A 21,323-nucleotide genomic window follows, 5' to 3' on the forward strand; every position below is an offset into this window, starting at 1 on the left:
CTGACATTAACTTTCGTCATTTGGATAGCGTAAAGTAAATAGTAGTAATGTCACTTCCTCTGTTCCTTCCCGTTTAATCCCCTCCTCCCCCACCCCTATGCATCAAGAAGAGAGCATGATGACAACGTCACATCCGGTATGCGGGATCACTTTGTAAATAAAGAAAATGGTGCATATTTCTCATTCAGCATTTCAAAATTATTTTGAAAAGTTGGGTATTACGTTGAGAAAAATTGTTGTCGTTATGATGTGCAAAATCGTCATATGAAGTGTCATCAAATACTACGGATTGATGAAGATATCTTGATAATGATTACCCAATACCGGAAGTTGATCTGTTCTTGTCTAATTTGCATATGAGAGTCGAACTGGTGCTTTCTCCTCAAAGACAACAAATGAATGGATGATACTGTTTATATCATGAGTATGATACGGAGCAATGGCTAGCAACGGATCAAGGCGACATGGACAATCTACAATGAAAATTCGCTTAACAGGTATTGATCACAGGCCTATAAAATTGACCAATTTGTAAGAGAAAAACGCAGTTTTGTAACGCTGGTCCATTGTAAAGAACCAACCCAAAATAAATATGGCTGCCTTGTCCCAACCCGTCAATAGTGAAGAAATATGTTTAAATGGTCACGTTATCGGCACATTTCGTCAAACATTACAGTCTATTTCGATACGTTAGGTAGAGTCGTGACCATTCGATCAATTGTCAAGTTATTTTATGTATGAATATGCGAGGTTTGACGGTGGCTGACTGATAATAGAGGGAAATTGATATCCAGTGTTAATTTCTAACACTGTACTACAGGTCTGTAAGCTAACATAGAAGAAAGATTGAATATGTTTCAGTTGTGATACGTTTTAAAGGCTATTTTAATGTAAATATATTTCCTAAAATGTAGGTATTTATCTTAATGTTCACTTTCTTCCAAAATGTTACTCACACATTTCATGTCTTGTTCCATGGGTGAGTTGTTGCCATCACTGAATTTAATTATATCTCAGTCATCTGGTTCATTTTGAGCTGATTGTTAGTATAAGGATGTGAGGTACCTTCAAGTCGGCATGCCAATATGAAGATTGTATTACAATTATTGATTTGGACCCCATTCCACATGCGAGATATATAGTCTTCTAGGTATGCACAGTGTTGTCACTTTGACTGAATTTTTGTTCTTTATGTTGATGGATAATTATGTGTACAAATCTAATACAGATATTCCTGGTTGAACAAAAAAAGTTAACAGTTAAGTAGAATGGTAATGTATGTATTTTGTGAGATGGATAAGATATACATGCAGTGAATAGAACTCTCAATCTCACATTCTACCAAGTTAGACGAGGGCTAATTGATAACATGTTCAATTGCAAGACCATAAAGGATACAATTTTCAGGTTTCTCTGATATCAGTTCTTACCACATTTAAACCTTATGTCCCTCTGCATACAATAACATTATAAAACATAGCTTTTGTAAAATAGAATAAGCTTGTATCTGTTATGTATGAATTAACATGAATCTTGTCTTTAACTACTCTTATGATGAAGCCTCTGTGATAGAGGCAAAACTAGCAGACAGAATAAAAACCACACTTAACTGGTAACATTTGAGTATGTTGTGATTAATATCTTCATCAAACATATAATTTTAGTCTTTGTTTAATCGCCCTCCATACCCATGGTATCCTTATTCACAGAGAAGTACCCACCTAATACCCTCTTATTCACATCTGACGTTGGCTCCTTTCCTTTGAAGTAACTACTTTTATGCTACTTTTCTTTTTTCAGTACTATGTGCCAAAAACTTAGCCAAGAAGGATTTCTTTCGTAAGTACAGTCTGAGTTTTTTATATAATATATATATATATATATAATTGAGTGACTATTTGATAGGTTTATGTTAAACTAAGATGACCATAGTAAAATTCATGGGCTTTGGTGAAGAGTCAAAAAATGCCAGCAAGATATAGTGTTTTATTTAGGTATTATTTGCATCTAATAACATGTTCCGTATATTTACTTTCACCAGCATGTTAAATTCTTACAAAATATGATGCATATGTCATTGTCTTACCACAATTAATATCACAAAATAGAAGCTGTTACAGGAACTCTTAAACATGTTTATTTGTGTGGTGAATATTTTGTAGAGGTAATTTAATGTTAACATACTTGTGTTTGAAGATGAGGAGAATTCATATCTCCTGTGGGTTTCAGCTAAAATTATGTGAATAATAGTTTGACTGAGCATCATTATACCTTCCCATGAAAGGTGTGATATCCTCTCGAAAGTTTTGAATAAAACCAGTTATCTCAAGTTTTACTGTCAATTCAAATATCGGCAAACTGGATTAATTTTAAAGTTTTTTATACATATTAAAAGATATGTGAATTGTAAAGAGTTGGAGAGTTATTGCTTCATTTTCATGTTGTTTTGGGAGCATAATTTAAATGTGTCAGATTATTGTTTTTGACAATGTATATAAACAAATGCTTTTCCAATGCACCTGCTGCTGTAGCCAGAAGCTAGCGTTAGTATTGGTATATTGGGTCAAATAGTTTTATGTGCCCAAAGGGCAAACAATCTTATACAAGCATACATATCTGTCAGTTTGGATTCAGTTTGTTCCTTTAGCAACTTCTCAATAACCAAGGTTTAGAGTAAATAGCATACTGAAATCAAGAGCAAAGTTTGCTGTAAAGGATGACCTTGACCCACTTTCAAAGTCTCAAACAATTTTTTCTGATAAGAGAAATGGTCGTGATGCTCAGCTATAGCAGTGTTTGCAAGTGATTTTGTTTGAAAAAATATAATAATGAAAATGTCAGGGGTCTTGATACTTACTCACAACCGGAACATGCTGGTGTAATGACATTGACCCATTTTCAAGGTCATAGGTCATAGGTCAAATGTGATAAACGTTTTTAAAACCTCACAACAACTTCCAAGCAACCAAGGGGTCCAAAGTTGGACACATATGGCTTCTTGTCCTTTGTGCTATTTTTTTTTTGTTAGTTTGTTCACCAAATTTATCACCTGGTGAACCGCCATGGTCATTTTGATCTGTTTGTAGTAGTTGATAGCTACTGCTTTACCACTGAACAACATATTGGAGGCCTGTCACATGCCAATCGGAACAATTAGGGTTAAGAGTCTGGCCTAAAGACACAATCTCATCAGCACAGACTAGTATGTATCTCGGCTTCCTGTGAAACAAAAAACTGCCACAGGTTGGAGTGCAGAAGCACATACCTGGAATCGTTACCTAGTGTTACATAGGCTAACACCTGAACTGACTGAGCTATCATTACCCTATAATTTGTCAGATGTGAGGTATGAATAGTTTATAGTCACAATGATGTTCATTACTGATGATCATGAAAAAAAATCATGTGAATTATGTTGAGATGTAGAAATTGTGCGGTTTATAGCATTTAGGTCACCTGGCACAGTTGTAATCAGAGTTTAGCAGCTCTTGCACAGTCATGTGTTATGTTCTATAGAGACTATAGCTATATTTTGGCACCAAGTCTTGACAATGTTTGGATCTTTTAAGAACTCTATGCTATGTTGTACTGGTTTGATGTCATGTTGCAAGCAAATTCAGCATTGAGTTTCTTTCTATATACAAAATTAAGAGAGAGAAAAAGAATGAATGTGCAGCATGTATGATAATACTTGTAAATAAAACAATAGTACCAGTAATTGATATGTATGACATTTTCCATCATGTTTACATTTTTATATAAAACACATATTTAGAAATATTCAAAACTGTAAACTTATTCACTGATAGTTTTTCTGTGTACATGTATTAGTAGTATTAATACTTTGAGATAATGAAGTTTAATGAATGAAGGCTGATGATATAGTGTAATAACTGATCTCCAGATTGTCTTAAATAAAGATTTGTGTAAATCTCAGATTTCTGCTGGACATTTAGATTGCCATTTTGAAAAGGTAGTAAATGGAACACTGTTAACGTAAATAAAATATTGGGTACTCTGACACTGGTTGTTATAGACAGGTTATAACTACAGACAAGTGGTCAATAAGACAAGTTTGATTAAAAATTTGTCATCCAACTTCAAAGTATGCTAATTCTATTTGGAGAAACTTTAGTTGACACTAAAGCACTCAGAGGGTTAAATTGACAGATGATGAGTCACTAAGCCTTCATAGGTAGACCGTATTTACTACTGTACCATGATAATATACACCTTACACCTACAATATATACCTAGGTCACAAGTACCAAGTTAGGGGTCGTCCAAGATAGTAAAAATCTTTTAAGTCAGCACATAACATTTGTCCATTGACTGATATCGTGATATTGACCATACACCTGTGTATGTAGTATATACCCTGCAGAAATGTTTATCATTCATAGCGACTGTTTAAAAGATTGTGCATGCCTTTACATGGTCTTGTTAGGGACAGAGGTGTCCAGTTATTTCATGTCTTATATACAAATGTTCATCAATTCATGTTAAACACAGTGAAAGAGTCTAAAGGATTATTGGTGTAATAAATGAGTAGGACATGTCTGTAATTTTTTGTCTGTTTGCTTATACCTGTCAGCAGGTAAAGAATTTTCAAAACAGCTGGGTTTGTTCTTTTTTTAAGTAAAAATTTCATTTCAGCAATATCTTTGGTAATTTTACTTAAGATATAAAGAATACTTTTTTTCTTTAATTGAAATAATATTTCAATAAGTTGTATGATGAGCATTTAATTTTTTTGCCAACCGTCATCAGATGTGGGGCTTTTCAATTTACCCTATATCCATGGTATGTCATCTGTCAATCAACAGTTCTTGTTTTCACGGGTTCCTTTGAAGTACTGGTTGGATCTTTCTGAAGTAAGATCTCCACAGTTTCCTAGTTGTGCCATTTTGATATTGGGACTGATGGAAGAAAAATTCTGACAGTTGACCATCTTGTAATTTGACAGTGAATATACTGGCTGTATGGATCGTTCCCAAATTTGATGTATAGTTTCCCCTTGGTCCCTTGTTATGCCCTTGAGATTTTGTGACAGATCAATGAAACAAAACAGCTGATAGGCAGCCATATTGGATTTCATAATTAAAGATTATTATCACTATTTCTTTGGAGGAATTTTCAAATTTCATAGAATAAACAGCATAAACATGAAAGGAAAATACCAAATGACGCCCAATTAATGATGGGCACCAAGATTTTTCTGGGATTTCTTGTTATATCAAATCCATACCACACCAGGTCCTGATTAGTGTATATTACCTAGTATCTCTGAAGTATCTGTTTTGAACTTGACATTGTGGCAAGTAGTAGGAAAATAATGGTTATATGTAGAACACTGAGCCACCCGGCCACCCATGGAGGACATGGATAAACAGACACAACCTATGTGATATCTCTTTGTTAGACATGATTCGTGCAGTAAATATGTGTAAGGATCACAAATCTGTTCACAGTACATAAATCTGCTTGCTTTGACATCTACTTCACTTTTGTTGTTTTTCTAGGTTATCATAGTCTATTTAACTAGAACAAATAGTCCCAACGTTTACAACCCTTCCTTTTACTTCCAAGTCGTCGGCGTTTGTTGGGACAGTGCACCTTTAATGGGTATACAGGTGTATTGATCGGTTGACTGAACATACTGTATGATAATATTGGAAAAAGCTGAATGACAACTGTCAACAAACAATAATCAGTGGAATTTGAATGATAGTGACATGAGAATGTTTATTGATATTTTAGTCATAATCAGAGTCTGACTATTTCCTGTAGAATACACAAGGTCATTTAAACTAATCCACAGTGTGGTAACTGGTAAGACAGGCAAATATTATTTATGTGAAACTATGTTATTTTCCTTAAACCTGTAAAATTGATTTTGCCTACTCCAAAAACTGTCTGTCATTGGTGTATACATCAGTGATTGTCTGGACATTTTCAGCTGGTAATGCCTAAATATCTTGATGCCACTTAAGTGGAATAGTTCTCATATTTGTTCATGTAATATTTTTGTAAACATGTCCGAACCTAACAAGAGTTATCCCTCTTATGCACATATCTGTGACTTGTACTTCAAATGAAGAGGTTGAATAGGAATATTTAGGAAATATCGCTGGAATAAGATAGGAATATAACAGGGTGTACTCATTGCATCTACAATATAGGTCATGCATGTTTACACATTGTCTGTACTATAGCAGTGTCATGACAAGTACATGTACCAAGTGATTATGATTGTAAGACAATGTAAGCTGCACAAGTATTTACATCCTTTTACAAATGTTGAAAAAAGGCCACAAATTCAATTGAACCAAAATTTCTAACAAATATCTAATGAATATTGAAAACGTTTTAAGTGTTTAAATAATTTTACATTTGTAACATATACTACAAAGGAAGTATATAACTATTAAGTTTCTAATAAACATGAAATTTGCCAAATTCTCTTCATGAGCTACAGAATAAGTGAGTGAAACAGGCCCACTGTGCCTTATGTTTAATTTTGCTTTTGTTTGTTGCATATATTTGAAGATTTTGGATTTGAATATTTATATAATTATTATTATATCTGTGTACACAGTATTACATACAGTACTTTGATGTCATATCTTATCCTTCAAGTAAAAAAAAAACACCCACCATTTGTTTGTGCTACCATTTAAACAAGACCTGAGTAACTTTTCAGTTTTCATTAATCTGTTAAATTAGTATAGAAATCAACTTAGGTGTGATTTGCACCTTCATGGTGTAGAGAAGTTTTTAATTAATATGATTGATAATCATACCTCTTTGATTGATGAGAACTTCCAGACTTGAAATGTCATTATGTGCACATATACCTGTGCATACATGTTTACATTGCTCTCAAATGCATAAAATTTGCATTGGAATGCGATAGACAGATCATCATGATTTATTTATATCAAGTTACATGTGTTGCGTCAGTGTTTAGTAAGTGCAGAGTAAAATAATACAAGGGAAGTAACTCCTATAGCCGTGCTGGAATTTGAAGACTCTAATGATATGCTATTATTATTCAGATTGATTGTAAGAAATTACTGTAAATTTATATATCATATATGTAGATATTTACCAGATACATAAATAGAACAACCTACCATAGACAACAAGTACCAAAAATCATTTTTAAGTAATTATAGTTTAAACCGTAGGTGTTAGTTTGGTATGCAAATTGAATTTTGATTTAAACCGTCTGTATAGATGAGCATTTCACTTTTCAGCAGATATCCATATAAAATTCAGACTGTTCAATTTTATCGGTATGATTTTTTTTATTATTATAAAGTTCAAAATGTAAAATTTTACCTGTATGATTTGTTTTAGAATTTTTATACATGTAAAAGCTTCCACCATTCTCATGGTTTGTATTTGAACTCCTTAGTAATGTTGAAGTAGGTTTTCTCCACTCCAACCTCCCTCCTGCCCCCTCCCTTTATTTATAAACATTAGCCATGTAGGTATCTTTCCATTGTAATTATACCCTGGCCAGAATGGAAAAAATGTTTAATTTACACCCGTGCACCACCGATTGCAGATATGCATTGTATCATGTAGCATGAACCATTATTTGGTGGCAGCTACTCTCAGGGCCGAACAGTCCCTGTTGGAGCTCCAGGAGGAAGTTAGGGGACTATAAAAAGACCCCAGGTGGACCCTAAAGCTCCATCTGTCAATCATGTCTGTTGCATCTGTGATGTTCTGTTCTTAACACCATGGGAGCATCAGATGCATGCCTGTATCCTTGATATGTATCCAGTTAGCATTTGTTTTCAAAATTATGCACGTATCAAGAAACTATTTCAATATGTTTAGTACACGTGCATTGCATGACATGAAGGCTGCTACGTGATCGAATTAACAGCCTAGATTTGCTGTAGGTCGATGGGCTGAAATTTGAACCATTCCTATGTCACTTCTTTGCATTAGCCATGTGTGGTTTTACGTGTTCATTGTTTACTTGGGAAAATTTACGCCATACACTGACTCCATTTTTAATTTTAGATTGCTGCTTTTATTGCCAAAATGCATCGTTTGCAGTTTAGGTTTACAATGAATGCCTATATAACTAACAGTAGAAGAGATATGAAGTGCAATGATTTTGGCCAAGCTATGATGAATAAAATTTCAGGAGATGATTTTGATATAGGGATTTTTAATACTTATTTGTAAATAATTTTAATTTATTAATTGAAAGAATGATACTTGTTTAAAAATGTTGAAGTTTATTGATTTGTTTGTTTATCAGAAAGTAATTGATGTTTAGTCAGTATTTTCATTTTTGCGCGACTTACATAAACATGGCTTGTATATAAAATATTATAACACATATACATGGCTTATGTATACAATATTATGATACATATACATGACTTGTACCAACACTGTTATAATAGATATACATGACTTGTATATACAATATTATAATGCATATGTAAAGTGATCTTACCAGTATCTTTTAATAAATACTTACTAGAATAACACTTGTGGCAAGAGGGAGGAGTATCTGACAGACCGTTTAAGATAGTAATAATAATAATAATATATAATAGACAGGTTTCTTATGTCTATCATGTTCAGTTAGGAGTGATGCCATATGCCTGGGTCCTGTAAAAACATTGATGTCTGAAATTATCAGTTTTCACCTCAAAAGTAATACCCTGGCAGAAATAAGTTTTCAGGATCTACTTTGCAAATCATTTAATTGTACTCTAAACTAGAAACACGGACGTTTAGGTTTGTTGTCTGTTTCTTTGACTGATATATCTGAATGACTTGGGCACCTGTACAACTATGGAGAAGAGATGTTGCTACTGCATAAACGACTATAAATGTAATTATCTAGGACTGCTGCGGATGATTATTGATGATTATTACATGTTGTTTGGCCATCCCCCAAAGCAGGTGTAACCTTGTAGTATACAAAAAAAATAATCCCCGTAATAACTTTTACACTACATGGGCTAGACATGTACTGGATAATAATGTATAATGAATGCCAAGGACAAATTTATGAAGCATAAAGGGAGATAATAGAGGATATATAGGTGCAGTGGTATAGAAAGCTGGAGATTTTCCAATGTTCAAACTGTGAATGTGGAAAATTTAGCATATTGATTACTGAATTTGAATGTCATATTTTTTGTGGGGAGGTCAGTTGTAACTTTCGGGAAATTTCCATTTTAATTCCATTAATTAAAGTAGTGGACACTGGAAAATCTGTTTTTGAAAAAAAATCTGAATGGGAAAATCTCAAAATATTACAGATTTTCTTTTTTCTAATTACATAATATTAGAGTGGCTAATGAGACTAGTTATTGTTGAGGTCTACCTAAGACTTGAGAGTCTTATGTTACTGGGGTAAAAAGCCTGAAATTTAGAGATTAAAGGAAGTAAATGTTAGTAAATGTAGAATGGAGTATTTATAATAAAATATGTTTAGACACATTCCACATGATTCATGTATAATAAATAATGAATAAACCCTACATCATCTGTTTATACTGGGTAGATGTACATGCTGCTTTATAACACATGCATAATTACAGACTGATCGTATACAGCTGGGGACAGTAGCCTTGTTAAATAAATTACTCATTCCTATTAATTGAGTGACTAATTCATACACATGTACTTGTTGTTCTTTTGAAATGATCAGATTTATGAAAATTAAGAAATTTATTGAAATATGGGATTAATACACCTCTTTATCTAAATAATTAATTTTCTTCCTACCCCTTCATTTTTTAGATCTTGAAGGTTCTCTCCATCAAATTGATTTTCCTTAGTTACTTACTAGGTTTCAAAATTAAGGTCCTTAGCACCACTGAAAAAATTCAGTTTGTATTTAATGATGCTATTCACAAGTGTGTCTTTTGTAAATTTATAGCTGCTTTTGCTGTGAATTTTAAACTTAGTTTGAGTGTAATTTTATAGATAGGTGAATAGTGGATTTAGTCTATTTAAGGGATGTCATTCTACTTATCTGTCTCCCAGATTGTATATTCAAAATAAATACTAATGGTTATTGAGTGGTTAAATGACTTACAGGTATGAAAAAAAATTAGACTTGGTAATATTCTAACCCTCAAAGTAGCACAGGCCCTAGGATCACGAAGCAATCTGAAGTCTGAAACTTTGTGAAGTTTTGACTTTGCCAGTCATGGGTAACACTATGAAAAGAGATGCCATATATGTCATTGACTAAGTACAAACTTGAGTTTAAGATTGTGTCACGATCCCTGAGCCAGATTCTGTTGATCCCATGCATGAATGTATAAGTTGTGGGATATCTGTTTTTGATGTCCGTCATACCTGAGCATGAAATGGTGTCCCCCTGGTTATAATCTGCTTGTTTATCACCTGGACATCAGGCCACCATTGTTGTCCAGCCATTACATTTATGTCACACCTTAGATGTACATGGAAATTAAACTCTGTATCTCTGTATACATAATTGTGAATCTACAATATTTATTTAAAAAATAAACAGCAAGTAAAGCATATCATTCAATAAGAGAGGTTTGTAACTGAAAATAGACAGTAAACAATGGCACCCTAAACAAAGAAATGAAACTAATTACATGTTTTACAAATTATTTTTAAATTAATTAATCAGAAATCATCAGAAATGTTATTGTATTTATGTCACAATTCAATTGGAGAATGCTTAAGGCTGTATGCTACCTTCCATTGAGGTTTATCTCCTTTCAAAAAGTGTTCTTCACAAATCCAAGGAAGGATGTAAATTGAATACTCATAATCCCCTCACTACTGAAATTCAGAGGAGATGTAGGAACTCCATACATATGTCCCTCTGATCGTATGTTGTGGTATCATTACTGAAGAGATTTTAATCAAACACCCACATACATGTAGAGAACCACAATATCTCAGTTCAAATTTCAGGGTTGAAGGGTCAAGGTTAGAGTGGCTGTTACTATTTCTAGAAAATCATTGTTAGCACTCTAGGGGCTACATTACTTGAGGAAGATTAAGCATACTGTTCCCCTCTCATGATAGGCCATAATATCTCAGGTTAGTTAAAGTCTCCAGATTTTCAAGATTGTAGGTTCAAAGTCACCCTAAATACTTTCTTATCACTTTTAGTCATTGAAAGATTTTGATCAAATTGTACATATTTTATAACATTTTCTAAAGGTTGATAATGTCAATAGAATATTCTACAAACTGCGCATATTTATAAAGGACACTAAAACATTTCAGGGTTATAGGGTCAAGGTCACCATATCTATATTTCAAAAATCTTTTCAGCGCACTAGTGGCATCATTCCTTTTGGAATTTTGATCAAACTTCAGCCACTTGGCCAAATTTCAGCGTGCATTAGTCATGGTTGAATCTGGAAATCTGTATTATCTGTGATGCCTTGTGAGGAGTTAATTAAGGAATGAGTGATACCTATGATAATTACACATTTAAGTGTAAAAGATAAAGACTGTGATTTTAAGGACAACTGGATACTAGTTTTCTCAAAAGTAAAGTACTATTTAAACCAGACTGCGATAGCAGGTCTCAATATTACTTCTAAAATTTTATGGCTTTTATATAATTATGTTGTAAAAATATGCATGCTTTCTAACTCATATGATCATATTTCCATCATAGAGTAGCATAATATTTTGGTTTTTTTGGACAGAGGAGTTAAGTACTAGACTTTCAAAAACTCTTTTTCCTGTAATTATTGTTTGCATTTTCAGGACTTCCGGATCCGTTTGCTAAGATCAGTGTAGATGGCTCTGGGCAATGCCATTCAACAGATACCAGTAAAAACACACTTGACCCCAAGTGGAACCAGCATTATGACCTGTAAGTAGAAAGGATCAGTTGTGTAAGACAGGTGCAAATATTTTATTACCTTTATTTTTATATATCCTATCTACTACCAAAACAAAAGCCTCAGCTTTTGAGCAGTGATACAACTGATTAATAACAAAGTCCTTGTTTTCAGATTGTATTGAGAAACCATATTGCCAGGTGATCATGTGAAATCCAGATACATAAAGTTTTTTGTCACTAGAATGCCTCGTGATAGTATCTTTCAGATTTCTACCAATTCCAGAATAAATTCACCTGTATCTAATTACACTGAAGTAAATGTATAAATCACTGAGCATGTACAGTTTTCACCTATTTGTCATTATTGTCTGGCTTTGAATTTTTTGAATTCTGTTGATTACATTTATAAATGTTTTGTCCTTTGGTTATTCTGAACCCACTGATGACAGACCCTCTGGCCCCTTTATGACAGGTACATTGGAAGTAAAGATTCAGTAACTATCAGTATTTGGAACCACAAGAAGATCCACAAGAAACAAGGAGCAGGTTTTCTTGGTTGTGTGCGGATCAAGTCCAATGCCATCCAACAGCTCAAGGACACTGGATGTAAGTACATGATGTTTAACATGATTTGTGTGAAGAATAATAGTCTACATGCTTTCAAATTATTAATTCTTCCTATTATTTGTCTTAGAATACAGAATTAAGATACAGGATTAGGATAATTTTCAGTTATCTCCTCCTTCCCTAATTTCTCCTCCAACCTAAACCTTTCTAATCCTTCCTGTTTCAATCCTAACCTTTCTCCTTTTGCTGCTTCAATCCTAACCTTTCTCCTTTCTCTGTTTCAATCCTAACCTTTGTCCTTCCCCTGTGTCAATCCTAACATTTCTCAGTCCTCTGTTTCAATCCTAACCTTTCTTCTGTACCTGTTGTTTTTCTTAATCTTTCCCCAGTTAAATGCTAACCTTTCCCTTTCCTCTGTCTCAATCCTTTTCTTTCTCCTTCCCCGGTTTCAATCCTAACCTTTCTCCTCCCTCTGTTTCAATCCTAACCTTTTCTCCTTCCCCGGTTTCAATCCTAACCTTTCTGCTTCCTTAGGACCAGTTCTAACACTTTTCCTGCATTCATTTCTGTTTCTTTATCTAATATCCTATTCCTATCCTAACCTCTCTGCTCTGGTTTCAGTTCCCAGTGCCAGATTTTCTGTTTGATAAAGCACTCATAAAATTGTGTTCCATTGTAACTTATTGATGTATGTGTAGAAATACTGTGGATGGATGTTACAGTTAAGAAGGCTTTTGACATCTGTATAGCTGTCTTTGCTTTTAGTCAACAAAGGCAGTGTGCAGGTTATTACTTCTATTATGACTGTATTTGAAATGTTGATGTAGATGTAAATGTCCATTACGGACATTGCTGTCAAGGTGTTTACCTCAGTCATGGTAGCCGTCATAATGGTACGTAATAGACACTGTTATACAAGCTGGAAATTTAATGATAGCAGTCTGTCATTATTGTGGATATTAATCTGTTTATATTGACAAGAAACTAAACAATAAGTTGAACTTGACCCAGATACCAAGTTTGTCTTCATGCACATAATCATGTCTTATTGAAAATTTAAATTTTAGTGATGGAATTTTTTATTAATTTATCACTGTTTACAAAGGTCATATATTTGATGCCTCTGCTAGGATTCGAAGCTGGGACCGCTTGCTTACTAGTTCAACTTAACCAATCAAGCTACAGAAAAGTTTCTCTAATCAAGCGGTATATTGCATGTAGTATTTAACAAGGGTAACATACTCAACCCCCAGGAAGTTACATGCCCTCAAGCTACCTGGGTTTGCAGTGATGTCTGTGAAAGTATTGCTCAGTATTATTCCTGAGGCACCAATGTAACAGAGGTCATTATGTATTTCAATGCCTTCACTAGGATTCATTACTGGGACCTGTGGTTTATTTGCCTCAACCAATCAAGCTAAAGAGAAGTTCTCTCTTGCTGGGCGATATATTGCTGTTAGTATCTTACCAGTGTTATAATTATGTACTCCCCATCCAGGAAATTACATGTCCACAAGTTTCCAGTGTTTACAGGGTCCTTGTGAAAACAGCTAAGTATTATCCACAAGTCCCTACACCGGCGCTAATGTAACAGAGGTCATTACTTAGCCCAATGCCTCTGTTAGGATTTGAACCCAGGACCTCTGACTTACTAGTCAGATTCTGAACAAGCAAGTTTAGGAGATCTCTCTCTTTAATATGGGGACTACTTGGTACTATTTACCAGGGCTACATCATTATTCATAAAAAAAAATATTTCTGATACTAGATTCGCAGATTTGGTTGTTTTGGTAGATAGTTGTAACCCTAGAATTCAGCTTATCATAAAACTCTTTTTCAGTGAAAGTTCTATATGTTTCAAATACCTTTGTTCTGGAGATGAGAATGTTTTCTCAGTACTATAAAGAGCTGTAGACAGAGCCTGGCTGGACTTTATTATCTTACATCAATTTTAGAGTACTGTAATTACTTCTGCAGCATGAATGTAGACATACTGCTGACTAGGACATTTCTCTTTATCATAGCAAAGAGACTATTACTTATTTCCTTTTCTTTTTTATCTCTTCTTTTGTCAATATGAGAACTTGCCAAGATTTTGTATATAGCTTCATAACTTGGTTCTAGGAAATCTGACATTGATAAAGATTTCAGCCATTTGACCTCTCTGCCATTTCGCGGACTTCATTTTTTCATTAAATCATATTAGTGTGTTTCAGGTTAAGGTGAAGGTCACCCTTACCACCAGTTCCTGTTTGACCCTAGTGACAACTGATTTTAATAGACTTAACTTTATATAAAGAAGAGAAAGGAAGACATAGATATTCAACGTAATTCATTAGATTTGAGTTGATACTTCAGGTTGATATTGAAGTTGCCAACATCAAAATCTAAGTAAGTGTTTACAGGAAGTCATCTGACCATGACACTAATTTTACATGGTGACAATGGCATTCAAGTCCTGTAAACATTTTCCATTATGAAAAAAATTTGACATCACTTGTAAATACCATTGATTGTGTAACTGGAAAATATGGCTTTCATTTGTAACCCAATCATCGTTTGAAAGCTAAACATTTGCCAATGTCTGTGACAGATATACATACATATATCAGAAAAAAAGTAATTGATCACCATGTACTTAAAATGTTTGGAATGCGGCTGTTACAGACAAAATGTTTACCCTATGTGGGACTGTGTGAACTTGTTGTCAGTATGACATTTGACAGACAGGACCAGATAGGGAGGGGGTAATGTTTTCCTGCTTTGGTAGAATGTCGATGGGACCAGTTATTTGGCTACTTGGCTTGCTGTTTTGTGCACAAACCTCCATAAAAAAAATACAGCTGAAACATAAAAATTCTGTCCCTGAAATCTTTCGGTTAATTGCTGTCATCTTCCTAATTGTACACTCCGTTATTACACAGTCTCACACATGTTTCCAATAGAGCTATTGAGTGAAGGGAGGTCTGATGATAAATAGCATGTCTTGCGCCTTTTGCACAGTGCTTTCAATATACTCCAAATCTGATAGTGCTCTTTTAGTTTTGATTTTAAACTTTTGCAACTATGTGACATTTGTAGTGAAATTTATGGTCTCTGTAGCGACTTTTTCATACCTATTGGTAATATCGAAAAAGAAATATTTGACGGGAAAAAAATTCCAAATTATGCTTATCGAACATGTTTGGGGTTTACTGGGTACAATTAGTATGCCTCATCACCAGCTGAATGATATAGATAATCATCGATGTTATTTTACTGGCAGTAATTTGCAACTGGTGATTTTATCAATATCAACAAAATAGTTTTGTGTTGCTATGTTGTAATAAATAAAAGTTATGACCAGATTTATTAATATTCTGAAGGAATCCAGGTCTTACATGGTTGATACATGACACCTTAGACTGAAAAAAATTTTGACTAGGATATATATCTTCTCACTCGTTATATAAAGTTATGGTCCTTGGTTTACCAAAAATGATCTGCTGTTTACAATGGCCAACGTTTGTATGCATGTTTCTAGCCATTAGAATGGTTAAGTTTCCCATGTGGAAATTTTGTTGTGTATCCCATTTAACAGAAATTAGCCAAGTTGTGTATTTTAATTGTCTATAATATGTTCTATGTGGGTAAAATTATAAACCAACACTATGTATTTCTAATTCACATATCCCAGGTAAAACTACACCAAATAAATATATCCTGAAGTAACACAAAATGTTATCAGAAACATGACCAGAGCTTAAATACATAGGAATGTTTTATAATCAGGAGCCAATCAGATATTTCTATCCTTGTACTGAAGTAAAACTTCAGGGTTGATCTTGATACATATTACATTTGACAGCTACAACGTTTGGTGATATTCCTCACTGATTAATGACATTTTGATAGAATCACAAAGTAAACTGTATTGGAATTCATGCCTTTATAATTGAAAGACCAAAATTTTGTTTTGTAAGTCAAACAAAACAAGCACATGTTGTTATTGACTGGTTTGTTTTCTAGATGTTTTGGTAACTATAAATTTGGTAACATGACCTTCAGTGTTTCTGCCTTTGCTAATTCTGGGTGGGTTTGGTAATGTAATAGTGTTTGACAGGGGGATACCTGGTTTCATATTTTTACTATACAATGCAGTTGTGTGATAATAGTTTCAAATATCATTTATGTTTAAGTAGTTCTACCATCCATGACATTGATATTGTGACATAGTGACATTCATGAGGCCTTCTGCAGCTGGAAGTGTTAGGAGCTAATATGTTAGAAGCAAACACATTTAATGTAAAAAAAAAAAAAAACATTGTAGAAGAAAGCTAGGATTTATTACATTCATACAAGTTAGGAAGTCATCTACTGAGGGACTACTGAAACAGGTTGGACTGCACATGTGTGAATGCAGCAGTAATGCCCAATTATATGAAATGGTAAATGATGGAAAATAAAGTTTGTTTTTATTTATATGTATCAATATTTGTTTTATGCTGTTGCCATTTTGTTTTGAGAGGCATTACAAACATACCAGTTTATTTTGTTACATTACATCCTGTTTGGGGGTTTTATCAGGGATTTTAAACACAAATACAAAGGTTGACTGTACAAATATGTTGTAGTAGTTCAGGTTTCTAAAGACAATTAACCAATACTACTATGAGAATGTTGTCATACAATTTACATTGGAGATTGGTTCAGTCAGTGAAACTAAGTTACATATGAGATGGAACAAAACAATGGTACTAAATCATACTGAAGGAGAGGCCAAACATTGATACAGAGTTACATGGGAGTGGTGGGCCAAACAATGATACAGAGTTACATTGGAGTAGTGGGCCAAACATTGATACAGAGTTACATGGGAGTGGTGGGCCAAACAATGATGCAGAGTTACATGGGAGTGGTGGGCCAAACAATGATGCAGAGTTACATGGAAGTGGTGGGCCAAACAATGATACAGAGTTACATGGGAGTGGTGGGCCAAACATTGATACAGAGTTACATTGGAGTGGTGGGCCAAACATTGATACAGAGTTACATGGAAGCATTGGGTCAAACATTGATACAGAGTTACATGGGAGTGATGGGCCAAACATTAATACAGAGTTACATGGGAGCATTGGGCCAAACATTGATACAGATTTACATGGCCAAACAATGATACTGAGTTACATGGAAGTGGTGGGCCAAACATTGATACAGAGTTACATGGAAGTGGTGGGCCAAACAATGATACTGAGTTACATGGGAGCATTGGGCCAAACATTGATACAGAGTTACATGGAAGTGGTGGGCCAAACATTGATACAGAGTTACATGGAAGTGGTGGGCCAAACATTGATACTGAGTGACATGGGAGCATTGGGCCAAACATTGATACTGAGTTACATGAGAGTGGTGGGCCAAACAATGATACAGAGTTACATGGGAGCATTGGGCCAAACATTGATACAGAGTTACATGGAAGTGGTGGGCCAAACAATGATACAGAGTTACATGGGAGCATTGGGCCAAACATTGATACAGAGTTACATGGGAGTGGTGGGCTAAACAATGATACAGAGTTACATGGGAGTGGTGGGCCAAACATTGATACAGAGTTACATGGGAGCATTGGGCCAAACAATGTACAGAGTTATATGAGAGTGGTTGGCCAAACAATGATACAGAGTTACATGGGAGTGGTGGGCCAAACAATGATACAGAGTTACATGGGAGTGGTGGGCCAAACATTGATACAGAGTTACATGGAAGCATTGGGCCAAACATTGATACAGAGTTACATGGGAGTGGTGGGCCAAACAATGATACAGAATTATATGGGGGCAAGGGCCATACAATGGTACTAAGGAACACTGAAGGAGGGGCCAAACAAAAAGGACTCTAAGTAACATGGGGGCAAGGACCATACAATGGTTCTTAGTTACACTGAAGGAGGGGTCAAACAAGGGCACTAAGTTACATTGGGGCAAGGACCATACAATGGTTCTTAGTTACATTGAAGGAGGGGTCAAACAAGGACACTTAGTTACATTGGGGCAAGGACCATACAATGGTACTTAGTTACACTGAAGGAGGGGCCAAACAAGGACACTAAGTTACATTGGGCCAAGGACCATACAATGGTTCTTAGTTACACTGAAGGAGGGGTCAAACAAGGACACTAAGTTACATTGGGCCAAGGACCATACAATGGTTCTTAGTTACACTGAAGGAGGGGTCAAACAAGGACACTTAGTTACATTGGGCCAAGGATCATACAATGGTTCTTAGTTACACACTGAAGGAGGGGCCAAACAATTTTACTGAGTTACATTGAAGCAGGGACCAAACATTGATACTGAATTACACAGGAGGAGTGGGCCATACAATTTTACTGAGTTACATTGAATCAGGAACTACACAATTTCAATAAATTACTTTGGGTACATTTAGCCAAACAATGATATTGAGTTACATGGGATAGGGACCAAACAATATTACTATGTTACATTGAAGTGAGGACCAAACAACAACACCAATTTAAAGGCTTATATGTCTGAGAGACATGTTCAACTTTCGGTCAAGATTCAACAGATAAAGAATTATATTTTTGCTATTTATAGAGATGATTTTTTTTAAAGATAAAATGTCAAAATAAATGGGTGTTTATACATAGACTTGCTTGTGTGAAACTTGATACTTTGTGTTGTATTCTCAACAGGAAATTCAAACTGAATGAGTTCTTTATTTCTTTTCCTTGCGTGGTTTTAATTCATAGATGTAACTGATAATGTTCTCTGAAGACTTGAAGAAAGAACATAAAAACTGCCATAAAGATACTTGAATATTTTTACATTTAATATATTTTGTCTATTGTATCTCATTTTTTTTTTTTTTCCTTTTTTAAATTTTGAGGTGGTGAATGTAAAATCAGATCTATTACATAAAATGGTGTTGTGGAAAAAATGCTTCATGGACGAATAGATTTGTGGTTGTATATTTGAAGTCTGCGTGCACCCATTTCATGTATTTAATGTACAAAGTGAAATGTAGATATTGCTCTGACAGGGGTCAAGTGTCAGATGGGATATCTATTTAACCTGCGCTGGGGGTCGAACTTGACAGAAGTTACCTGGTGTGTGTGGGTCTACAGGTAGCATTATGCTTCACAGGGAGGAGGGGACAATTTGTCTTAGTGGGGCACCATTTATCTAGCTGTTAGCACTACAGTATGGACGGCTGTCATAGCTGAGGGAGAGGTTCACTTTATACACACGTAACGTGCAGCAACTCTCTATTAACCTGTGTTGTGTATGGACGGTGTGGTCTGTGCTACTACTACCTCAGTGACTACAGACTGTATATATATACACAGACTGTCACCATTGGATAAGCTAACGTGCAGTCTCTACATCCATACATATCATTTACTTGTAAACTGTCTGAGATTTCAGGATTAAACAGTTTGGTCAATTTATGTGCAGTGATGGAATGACTTCTCATAAGGATTATATGAAACACCAATGTCGGTTTGTGTCTCCATGCCTCTACGCTGTACTCAGCAACGACCTTCGCAAATTTCTGTTACAGTCCAGCGACTCGATTTACAGCGGAATAACAGTGATGATAATGACAATGTTCGAGGACAAATTGTTATCAGTCTCATCTCCCGAGACAGGGGCAGTTCTCTCACAGGATCGGGTCCCAACGTAACCGACGCCTCGGTCATCCCTTCATCCATCCCCAGTGATCCCAATGAACTACCTGAGGGGTGAGTACCAGTTTTTCTCTTCTTTTTTTTTTTTAGATTATTTGTTAATCAGGAATTTATATTCCAGCCTTATCAGTTCAACCTACCATAATAACAATTACTAGTATTCTAATAATTTTCTTTTCAACAATTAAACTTGTCAATTAACTCACATACCATGAGATTTATTTATGAAATCTGACGAAAATTAAATTAAGTATTGAATTGATTTTTTTTTAGTATATTTTCTGATATCAATTTTCAAAACTTAATCTTCTTGGCATGAGTATATTGAACAGTTCATCTACTGAAAATAAGATCATCTGTGAGAGTACTAGTCATTTTTATTAAGTTTACCGTGATAAAAGTATCCCAGTTGTCCACTTATTGTTAAGTCAGCAAATTTGTTCTGCTTAAGAGGTATGAAAGGGCATGTCAATTTGGGTAATTTAGAAATGTTTTGAATTTCACACATTTGGTTTCAGCTCATAGAGGAGATGAGTAAGGCAGATTGTTTATTATGTACTTATGTGTTCAGTTTGAAATGTTAATTCATATGCAGTCCTACTGCATCTGTCTCTCGGTCAAAAAGATTACATTAAATCAAACATGAAGTGGCATATCATTAGTGCCAACAATAGCTACCATTGTCTTCATGTGTCAGAAATTGTGACCATGGGATGATTAAACAATGGTTATTATTGACAAAACTGCTGTTGAAAGGTCATCTTGATGATATTACATCTAACAAAATTATCTTAAATTTTTATTTTGATATCCCCCTAAATCTCAAAAATAAAGAAATTGTGTGTGGCATTTAATGTAGGTCCATAACAGTTATTGATTGTTACAAGGACAGTTATAAAATACCTCACAAAGAATTTTAAGAAATATTCATTTAAGCTAAAATAAACACCCAGAAAAGAAGCTACCAGATAACATCAAGACAAATGGTTTCAGCTAACCATACAAACCGTTCTTACGAAGTGCATAAAATTTTCATTGCCTTATTATTAAGTTAGTTTCTTACCACAGAAGGTTAGATATAAATGAAAACCTTTATATTTCAGAATATTTCAAATGATGATTATTGCTCAATGTTTTAACATTAAATTTCATTTTAATTAACCAATGGATTTTATTACTAAGTTAAACATGAAAACTAAGTTTTAAAGAGAGTAACTTTTAGGAAGTTTT

General features: G+C 34.5%; 1 protein-coding gene across 1 annotated transcript in view; it reads left to right on the plus strand.

Annotated features, from left to right (window-relative positions):
- Positions 1-406: 406 nt before the first annotated feature.
- The window catches only part of LOC132551571 (E3 ubiquitin-protein ligase SMURF2-like), a 44,518-nt gene continuing 23,601 nt past the window's right edge, over positions 407-21,323 (plus strand). The window contains exons 1-5 of the mRNA XM_060215725.1: positions 407-497; positions 1,801-1,839; positions 11,755-11,863; positions 12,306-12,439; positions 19,967-20,147. Coding sequence (XP_060071708.1) covers positions 440-497; positions 1,801-1,839; positions 11,755-11,863; positions 12,306-12,439; positions 19,967-20,147 — 521 coding nt within the window. The 5' untranslated portion in view covers positions 407-439. The remainder of the gene's footprint in view (positions 498-1,800; positions 1,840-11,754; positions 11,864-12,305; positions 12,440-19,966; positions 20,148-21,323) is intronic.

Source organism: Ylistrum balloti, unplaced genomic scaffold (genome assembly GCF_031769215.1).
Source record: "Ylistrum balloti isolate Yb309-2 unplaced genomic scaffold, AGI_CSIRO_Ybal_v1 Utg370208, whole genome shotgun sequence".
Taxonomy (NCBI): Eukaryota; Metazoa; Mollusca; class Bivalvia; order Pectinida; family Pectinidae; genus Ylistrum; species Ylistrum balloti.